This window comes from Vombatus ursinus, unplaced genomic scaffold, assembly GCF_900497805.2.
Source record: "Vombatus ursinus unplaced genomic scaffold, bare-nosed wombat genome assembly UNPS02014841.1, whole genome shotgun sequence".
Lineage (NCBI taxonomy): Eukaryota > Metazoa > Chordata > Mammalia > Diprotodontia > Vombatidae > Vombatus > Vombatus ursinus.
Window position 1 is genome coordinate 9,133,509 of NW_020954619.1, and position 10,892 is coordinate 9,144,400.

The 10,892-nt window shown below is 35.8% G+C and overlaps 1 protein-coding gene across 2 annotated transcripts in view; it reads right to left on the reverse strand.

The window, feature by feature from the left end:
• MACROD2 (mono-ADP ribosylhydrolase 2) overlaps nt 1-10,892 on the reverse strand; it is a 2,135,263-nt gene that overhangs the window by 125,411 nt on the left and 1,998,960 nt on the right. For both annotated transcript variants that reach the window (XM_027840306.1, XM_027840305.1), the window contains one exon: nt 6,001-6,066. In XM_027840306.1, the coding sequence (XP_027696107.1) occupies nt 6,001-6,066 (66 nt within the window). The remainder of the gene's footprint in view (nt 1-6,000; nt 6,067-10,892) is intronic.

Below are 10,892 nucleotides of genomic sequence, written 5' to 3' on the forward strand. Positions count from 1 at the left end.
CTTCCTTCCTTCCTTCCTTCCTTCCTTCCTTCCTTCCTTCCTTCCTTTCTTTCTTTCTTTCTTTCTTTCTTTCTTTCTTTCTTTCTTTCTTCCTTCCTTTTCTTCCTCCCTCTCTCTCTTCCTTTCCTCCTTTTTCTTTCTTTCCTCCTCTCTTTTATCCCCAGTGCTTAGCATAGTGCCTAACATATAGCAGGCACTTAATGCATGTTTATTGACGAATAATTGGCTCTAACCTCCATAGCTCTCTATGAACCCAAAGAATTATCTGATAATGCTAATAGTTGAAGATGCTTTTCTGATATAGATTAAAAAAATCTGAAGTTCCATGTTAGTGCTGCCCAACAGATTTTTTAATAAAATCATACTTAATCACTTTTGTTACCCAAGATAAGATACTCAAAACACGTACCAGGATTGTGGAGACCTTGGAACACATGGTCCTACGTGGGGAGAAACTAGCCAGCAAGAGCAAAAAAGATACTATGCTATTGCTTCCTACAAATAGCAAACTCAAGATACCTCAAGACTGCCACTAGGTAGGCCAGTATGGGATTACAACATACACAAAGCAGTTTAATACAAGGTAAATTGAGGAAGGAGAAAGCACTGACACAGGAAGAGATTAGGAAGGCCTCACAAATGAGGCACTTCTTGATTGACTGATTGAGGCGGTAGCAGAGCTGCTGCTTGATGGAGGATAAGGATTCTGTGAGGCAGAGGGCTGAGAGATTGCATTCCAGGTACAGGTCCCAGGTGATTTGAATGTATGGAGGTGAAAGAGGGTGTGTCAGGCTCAGAGGAGAGTGAGTAGCTCATTTTGGAATATACAATGAGCACACAAAGAGGAATAGTCTCAAATGAGATTGAAGATGAAGGTAGGAGCCAGAGGTCCTTAAAAATAAGCTTAAATAGTCTAATCAAAGAAGGTTTTTGAGCAGGGAAACAGCATGGTTTGGGCTGTACTTTAGAAAGATCACTCTGGCAGTTGAACAAAGGACAAAAGGGGGATACCAATTAGGAGAAAACAATATTAGATTTGTTTATGTAAAAAATGATGAAGGTCTGAACTAAGGTGATGCTTGTGGGAATGGAGAAAAAGATACATATGAAAGATAGATAGAATTGACAAAACTTGGCAACTAACTGGATGTGGGTGATTAGGAAGACAGAAGAGTCCATTTAATTTATTCTGATAAATGTTTAATAAGAATCAATAACTAGGAAGCTGGTGGTACTTTCAAAAGAACTAAGGAACCTGGGTGGGGTGACAGGTTAAAAAGGAGAATGTAATGATTTCTATTCTGAACATATTAGGTTTGAGATGCCAATAGCATATCACATGGAAATGTCCATCATGGGGGACTGAAAGATGAAAGAGATTAGTGATGTAGATATGAATATGGGAGTGATCTGTGTAGATAAGATAATTGAAAGACTATGAAATATAGTGAAGGATAGAAGGGCCTGGCATGCTACGATCCTTGGAATCATGAAGAGTTGGACATGACCAAGCAGCTGAACAACAACAAAATCCAGGAGATCACCAAGACGGAAAGAGAAGCGAACCTAGGATGGAGCACCCACTGTTAAGGGGCATGGGAAAGTCGAATTTCTAGCAAAGAGAACCAAAAAGTGGTGAGAAAGGTGAAAGGAGAACCAGTAGAGAACAGCATCAAGCAATGCTAAGGAGATCATATCCAGGAAGAAAGAGTGAGTAACAATATCAAAAGCCCAAAAAGTCACTTTTCCTCTCCGTGCCTTAGTGCCCTCATCTTCAAAATGTGAGGGCTGAACTAAATGATTTTTAAAGTTCCCTTCAGCTCCAAATCTTATGCTTCTATCACTATTTTAACCTTTTGACATGCTGGCCAATAAGAAAGTAAAGAGAGATTGAGGGCAAGTATTCAAAGAACAAAATCAGCTCCAGAAGCTAGTGTCTTTTCCATGAGATGTTGCATCGAAATATTTTAATGTCTCTGGTACAGACAACATGAAAACTGTTTTGCTTCCTCTTAAGTGTGACTCTTTAACTGTGCTTATAACTCCATTCAAGTCAGCTAATCTTTCTAATCCCATTTCATTCTGACATAGGAAAAGCTGTTTCCTGTTTTCTTTGGGCAGGGCAGGGTCTGGGTGGGGGAAGGACAGTAAAGGGAGAGTAGAGGAAATTTTAGCACTAAAATCATTGTGGGAAAACAAACAAACAAACCACATACTCCAGAAATGATTGAATGAATGGAAAAATGTAGGTGATTTCAATGGAGAGGAAAAAAAGCCATCTATACTCTCCATGACTCTAACCCCCAAGAAGAAGATGACACATCAGGAGCAAACACAGAAAACAATAGCAAGAGTCAAAATCTTCATGAAGGCCTGCAATTCAGCAAAAATATTCTGCCACTTATCTGAGAGAATGCAATGAACATTTCTAGATGAGATCTTAGTCCTGTCGAGCTCATAAATAGCCCAGATGTCACAGAGAAGAGATGTATATGAAAGGTAATAACAGAGAATGTTTGGAATGAATCCTTAACATTTCTGACTGCTGTTAACCCCACTTTGACCTCAATCTTTACCGTTTTCAATGGCAGATGCAATTTCTTTTTCATTCGATGCACTATTTTTATCAGCCAGTCAAGATGGCAGTTATACTAAGGCTAGACAGCTGGACTAAGCTTTGAATTAATGGTCAAGCAAAAACAGTGGGTTATAAACATGTTATTTCAGAATGAAAGGGCAACAATCACACCTTACAAAATTATAATTAAAAATGAGAAATGGATCAAATACCAGTGCAGAATTTATTTATAACTTCCACCACAACCTCTCCACCTTTCCTCCTCCAAAGTAAATTAATAGGCCTTAATGGAAAAGCAGTATTATATAATCACTAGAATGGCTTGGAGTCAGGAAGACTGGAGTACAAATCCTTCTTTCTATACTGGGTAACTGCACAACTGTGAGCAAAGTACTTAATCTTTCTGAGCCTCAGTTTCCTCACCTGTAAGATGAGAATAATAATACTTGCACTACCTACATCTCAGGATTGTTGTGAGACTCAAACAAGATGATGGAAATGCTTTGCAAACCTTAATGTGTTATACGAATGTGAGGAAAATCTATTAAAAGTAAGTTTTGTCTGAAAGTTTGAGTTTGTTATAAATGAATATAAATAAATATAAATATATTTAATATAAATATATAAATTTATTTTTATTTTTATATATATTTATATATTTATAAATAAATATAAATAAACCAGTGCCTGGTTCAAATTATCATCCATTGTTTTATAAACGGCTACTTATTTTCATCTTTCATCATCCTAATTAATCCTATTATCAATCAACATGAATAAATAAGTGCTTACTATCCACCAAGAACTGTCTTACGTTCTAGGGGTTAAAGTAGAGGCAAAAACAGATACCCGTCTTCATAGAGTTTAATTTACATTCTCCTGGAGAAGACAACATGCAAACAGCTATACACATACACACACAAGATACATAGATACAAAGTGGATGGCAGACAACCTTAGATACTAATAATTCAAGCATATTAATAATAATTGACAACCTTAGATGCCGGTAACTTAAGATGATTTCTTAGAGGAGATAGATCTAGCAGCTAAAATAATTCTAAGAGAATCTAGAATATCTTGAACAATAAAAGCTGTGATCTCCTAAAAGTATCAGGAAGAGTGTGACTGTGATAGTAACATAGTGATCGGCCAAGAAACATGACAGAGAAATAAATCTCAGCCTGAGACAATGGAATGAGCGTGTCTTTTTCTTATTCTATCATTGGCCTTGTGAAACCTCAAACTATTTATTGTGATGAAATTATCTGAATGTTCAGTTCAGTTTGTATGCGATGAACCACACTTTCTGTCTTTTTCTATCATGTTGCCATTTCTGCCTCTGTGTTTATATGTAGTTTCTTATCAGAATCTCCCTAAAGGGCTCATAAGCAGGCACAGCAGTAGTTGGGACTGTGATGTCAAAGCTGGCTTTCAGGGAGCTGTGTGACTAAGCATTCATTAGTAAAGTAAGTATGTGATAGGTGATCTCTTCACCTTACTCTCATCTCTAGCAACACACACACACATATACACACACACAAAGGCCACTACATCTACCTGAGCAAAATGACTACTATATCTTCCCAAGCAAATTGAAACAGAGGCTTGAGGCATGTATTTAACAGATTCTCAAAGATGTAAAATGTCCTTTTCTTTTGTAAACTCATTAAAAGAAGAAAAGTTGATTCGTGATTTTTTGGAATGAATTATATTTGCATATCACTCTAAAGTAACCTCAGAACTTTTATCGAAGCAGCATAAACTCAGAAAATAATAGCTAAATAGATGATATTTTTAGAGAACTTTAAAGTTTACAAAATATTTTATCCATGTTATCTCACTTATAGTTCAAAAATGAGACAAGGTTTGAACTCTGTTCTTCTTGCCTACAAATTCAACACACTGTGCTCTATACCACCTAGTTATCAATTGTAGAAATACACCAATATCTACAGGAAAGTGGAGACATTTTAAAGATGTTATTAAAACCTCAAAAAATAGCTTTGAACACTTGCCAGGCAGGAATGAGGGCCATGAAAAAGGACATTCTTTGTATGGATCATATATTTTGACTTCATATGAAGAATGATTTTTTTTTAATAATCAGAATCATCCAAAAGTGGAAAGGGCTGCCTCAGGAATTAGGGGGGCTATCTCTTACTGGATGTCTTCAAGTAAAAGCTAGATGACCAAATGTTGAGTATGTTGTAGATAGGATTCTTGTTAAAAAGTATTTTTGGTGACTTAGTGGGATAGATAGAATGTTGAACTGAGAGTCAGGAAGACCTGAGTTCATATCTTCCCTCAGATTGAATGGCCCTGGCCAAGTTACTTTACATCTTAGCCTTCATTTCCTCATTTGCAAAATGGGGAACAATAATAGCATGTACTTCACAAGGTGGATGTGAGGATTAAATGTGATCATATGTTTCTTGCTCTACAAACCAGATTAAAATTAAATTAAAAATTAAAAAGTGCTATATTGTTGTCATTTTTCAGTTGTGTCTGACTCTTTGTGACCCCACTTGGGGTTTTCTTGGTAGAGATACTGGAGTGGTTTGCCATTTCCTTCTCCAGCTCACTTTACAGATGAGGAAACTGAGGCCAACAGGGTTAAGTGACTTGCCCAAGGTCACACAGCTAGTAAGATTCTGAGGCTAGATTTGAACTCAGGAAGGTAAGTATACCTGACTCCAGACCCAGCACTCTATCTACTGCACAACAGAACTGCACCTGTAAGTGCTATGTAAGTACTATATTATTGCAAGCAATTATTATTGTTCAGGTATAGATTGGATTAGGTGGTCTCTGAGTTCCCTTTTAGCTGTGATTCTGATATTGTATTTGTCTCTACCCATAAGCATAGTCAGACTCCTTTTCCAATTATAAAAAGCATTCTATCATTGCCCTTCTAAATGTTGCCTCCAAACTGGATCTCACAGTTTTATACATATTTGGGTGATGAGATAAGGGATATTGCCCAGAACCTAGGAGAACATGCTCTTTTTTTGCCTCTGTTTTAGCACATGTTCAAGAAGCATCTTTTTCCTGGCCACTTTCCAAAAGTGATTTTAATTCTAAAAGGTTATTTGGGAAGGGAGTACCCTGAGTGTTCTGAACCTTCTGTTTTCAGCAGAAGCAACCCATTTTGAGACTTTTAATCTGATGCCTTGTCTTTCTAAACAGACTTTCTACAATTCAGTCTCTCCTTTTTTATGCCATCATTTGGACAGTGGGTGGAGAGGAGGAATCTACATACTGAAAAACATAAAGGTCTTTTGTTGTGAGTGGAGGAGGGAGTGGGGTTGTGGGAAGTTTAGCTTGAATTAATCAAGACTGGATTGCCTCTTCACTCTTCAGGCTTAAATGTTCTCCTCTTAGGAGTCTGCCTTTTTAGATGTAATAGTTAGTGTCTGTACCTTTATCCTTGTTGGCTTCAACAGCTTCTTCTGAAGGGCTGGGCGCGGTGGCAGGCTGTGCCTCATCTTTAAAAAGGAGAAAAAAAAATAAAGCCTATTAGTTGTTACTGTCAAGCTGGGAATTCCCCTGCCCCTCCACCAAAAATAAACCTAACCTTGGCTTAGGGAGGTCAAATATTAAAAATTCTTTGATGGAAAAGTGGTTTGATACTGTCTCTGAACAATCAATGGATTAGAGACCAGAGACCATCTGACAGTTAGAGTTCAATAAGGACGTGCTTATTTCATTTTACAGAAAGTATTATTTTTAAACTACTGGCAGCACCCCTTCCCCAAACTCTGGAGGTTCATTATTTTCACTTGGGAATAGAACAAAAACAAAAGCAAAAGCCTTCTGGCTTCTAAGAAGTGTTTTTTATGTGTGTGTTTTTAAAGTTTGGTTTCCTTAGCACAGATTTCTTCTAAGTTTTGCCAGGATGTCAAACCACAGGGAACATTTCAGATGGCTGTCAGTACAGGGATATTGCAAGAAAGAGAGCATTTGTAAGAAGGCACAGAGCCATTTAACATTTCAGATTGTCCAAGCACTGGTATAGAAGTGGGGAATTTTAGATTGCCAGTGATGATCAATTAAAAGGGGGGCGAGGGAATATGGGCCAACACAGGACAGAAACCTTATCAGTAATATCAGGTGAGTGATGTTTCCATGCATTTAGGTAGCAGAGAATTAACTAGAAAACATTTTTTAAATGATTTTAAAATAACAGAATTAATAAAATAATCACTTGGAATGTTTTTATGTTAAATTTGAAATACCTAGATAAATCATAACTATTTATAATTAATTTACAGGATTGTAGAGAAATAGCCCATGTTTAGATAAACATTTACCTAAACCTAAAGATTAATTCTACATTTTCCTTTGCATCTTAAGATCCTCCACAATCTGGCTCTCACATATCTTTCTGGTCTTATTTCACAGTATTCCTCTTTATGAATTCTTTATTCTAGTCACACTTGCCTGCTCATTGTTCCCTCTAGGTAACATCCGTCTCTTACCTCTTTGCCTTGGCACAGATACCTGTTCCCTCCCCACCTTCATGTTTTAGAATACCTAACTTTCTTTAAAGTACAGGAGTCACCTCATACCTAAGACTTTAAAAAAATGTCCTCAGTGGTTAAAACTGTTTGCATCTTAAAATCTTTGTATTAATTAGTATATGTTTTATGTATTATATCACTCCATCCCCCATAGAACAGCATATTCTTGAGGGATGGGGCTGTTTTATTTTCAGCACCTAGCACAGTGTCTTATATATAGTAGGCGCTTTGTATGTAGGATGCTGTGCCAGATGCTGGGGGAGACACACAGTGTCTGTCTCTATGAAATTTACAGTCTAGAATGAGAGATGATAATACCTGCAGTACCTACCTTATAAGATAATTATGACGATCAAATAAGATAATATTTGTAAAGGTACTTTATAAACCTTAAAGTCCCAAATAAATAACTATTATTATCACAAAAGTAGTGTGGAGAGTTGGTCAGTGCTGTAATTGGGATCAAGTCTGAAGTGTGGCTTTGACACTTTAGAGTTAAGTCATTGAATTTCTCTAAGCTTCAGTTTCCCCATCTGTAAATTGGGGATAATCATACTTGTAATACTTATTGTACTGTCATGAAGCTCAAATGTATATTTTAAGCACTTTGCAAACTTTAAAACGTAACACAGAGATCAGCTGTTATTTTTATGTAGCCTATACACAAATGGCTGCAGCAGAATGCCTAAGTTAGTAAGAGACATACAAGGAAAGTTCTATGTGAGATCCCGGAGGAGAAAGGTCATTCTCATCTGGGGCCATCAGAGGAGATGATTTTTACTTTTAGGCCATGTCTATACTTGTCAATAGAACCAACTATGTTGGGACCCAATTACTGATTGCTGCATAACCAGTCAGCTTGTCTGTGCCTTTGATCTGATTTGCTAATTAAGGTAGTCAAAGCTACTGACTTAATAGACCTTTGATCTTATGTTTTTCATCACTTGGACTTGACTTTTGATGGTAGATGATTCACAATAAAATCATAATTGATATCATCAGTACAACAGTGAGGAATATTATTTTTTTAGCAAAGAAATGGACTAGAGGTGGAACCAAGATGATGGAGGAAAGCCAGAGCTGAAAAGAAAATTTCATTTTCAAATACAAGACTGAAGAAAAGCAAAAACAGTTAAACAGGAAAAATGTTATTCAATAAGGTTAAACTGTTTATATCTCTGCACGAGAAGATGATACTTGGAACTCTTGAGAACTGTGTCTCTATTAGGGCAGCTGGAAGGAGTATACATAGACAGAAGTTGACTTTGATGTGATAATATAAAAAAAATAAGGGGTGAAGAAAAGGATTATACTGGGAGAAGAGGAAAGGGGAAGGCAGAATAGGGTAAATTACATCATGTGAAGAGGCATAAAAGACCTATCAGAGTAGAGGGAAAGTAGGAAGGAGGTGACCATTGCTTGAATCTAACTCTCATTGGATTTGGCTCAAAGAGGGAATAACATACACACTCAATTGGGTATAGAAATTTATCTTACCCCATAGAGAAGTAGGAGGGAAAAGGGAAAGAAAAGGGAGGTAGGGCTGATAGAAGGGAGGGCAAATGGAGGGAGGCAGTGGTCAGAAGCAAAACACTGGTAAGGAGGGACAGGGTGAAAGGAGAAAGTATAAATAAGGGGAAAAAAGGATGGAGGGACATACACAGTTAGTAGTCATAACTGAATATGAATGGAATAAACTCTCCCATGATATGGAAGCAGATAGCAGAGTGGATTAAAAACCAGAAACCTATAATATGTTGTTTACAAAAAACACATTTGAAGCAAAGAGATATACACAGAGTAAAGATAAAAGGCTGGAGCAGAATGTATTATGCTTCAGCTGAAGTAAAAAAAAAACAGGTGTAGCAATCTTGATCTCAGACAAATCAAAAGCAAAAAAAAAATCTAATTAAAAGAGATAAGGAAAGAAACTGTATCTTGCTAAAAGGTGCCATACACAATGAAGTAATATCAATACTAAATATATATGCAACAAGTGGTATAGCATCCACATTCTTAGAGGAGATGTCAAGTGAGTTACAGGAAGAAATAGACAGCAAAACTATACTAGTGGGGGACCTCAACTTTCCCCTCTCAGAACTAGATAAATCTAACCATGAAATTAACAAGAAACAAGTTAAGGTGGTGAATAGAATTTTAGGAAAGTTAGATATGATAGACGTGTGGTAAAAACTGAATGGAGATAGAAATACACCTTTTAATCAGTGGGATATGGCACATACACAAATGATCATGTTTTAGGGCATGAAAACCTCACAATCAAGTGCAGAAAGGCAAAAGTATTAAAAGCATTATTTTCAGATCATGGTACAATAAAAATTACATGTTATAATAAAGGGTCATGGAGAGATGGATTAAAATTAATTGGAAACTAAATAATCTAATCCTAAAGAATAAATGGGTCAAACAACAAATCATAGAAACAATCAATAGTTTCATCAAAGAGAATGACAATCATAGGACAACATACTAAATTTTAAGGGATCCAGCCAAAGCACTTCTTTGGGAAATTTTATATCTTTAAATGCTTATATGAATAAGATAGAGAAAGAACAGATTAATGAATTGGACATGCAACTAAAAAAGCTAGAAAAAGAACAAATAAAAAAATCTCCAATTCGATATTAAATTACAAATTCTGAAAATCAAAGGAGAGATCAATAAAACTGAAAGTAAGAAAACTATTGAACTAATAAATAAAACTAAGAGCTGGTTTTATGAAATAACAAATAAAATAGATAAACCTTTGGCTAATTTGATTTTAAAAGGAAAGAAGAAAACCAAATTACCAGTATCAAAAATGAAAAGGGTGAATTCACCACCAATGAAAAGGAAATTGAGCAATAATTAGGAGTTATTTTGCCCAACTGTATGCCAATAAATCTAAGAATCTAAGTGAAATGAATATTTACAAAAATATAGATTGCCCATATTAACAGAAGAGGAAATAAAATGCTTAACCCCATTTTAGAAGAAGAAATTGGGCAAGCCATCAATGAGCTCCCTGATAAAAAATCTCCAGGGTCAGATGGATTTACAAGTGAATTCCATCAAACATAAATAACAATTAATTCCAATACCGTATAAACTATTTGGAAAAGTAGGTGAAGAAGGAGTCTTACAAAATTCCTTTTATGACAAAAATACGGTGCTGATACTAAACCAGGAAGAGCCAAAACAGAGAAAGAAAATTATAGACCAATTTCCCTAATGAATACCAATGCAAAAAAAATTAAATATTAGCAAAGAGATTATAGCAATTGGTCATGATGATTTATACCTGGAATGCAGGGCTAATTCATGATTAGGAAAACTATCATCATAAATTAAGCATATGAATAACAAAACTAACAGAAATCATATGATTATCTCAATAGATGCAGAAAAAGCTTTTGACAAAATATAACACCCATTCCTACTAAACACTAGACAGCATACAAATAAATGGAATTTTCCTTAAAATGGTAAATGGTATCTATCTAAAACCATCAGCAAACATTATATGTAATGGGGATAAGCTAGAAGCTTTCCCAATAAGATCAGGGGTGAAATAAGGAAGCCCATTATCAACACTATTATTCAAAATTGTGCTAGAAATGTTAGCTTTAGCAATAAGAGAAGAAAAAGAAATTGAAGGAATTAGAATAGTCAATGAGGAAACAAAACTATCACTCTTTGCAGATGATATGATGATTTAGAGAATCCTAGAGAATCAACTAAAAAACTACCTGAAATAATAACAACTTTAGCAAAATTGTGGGATATAAGAT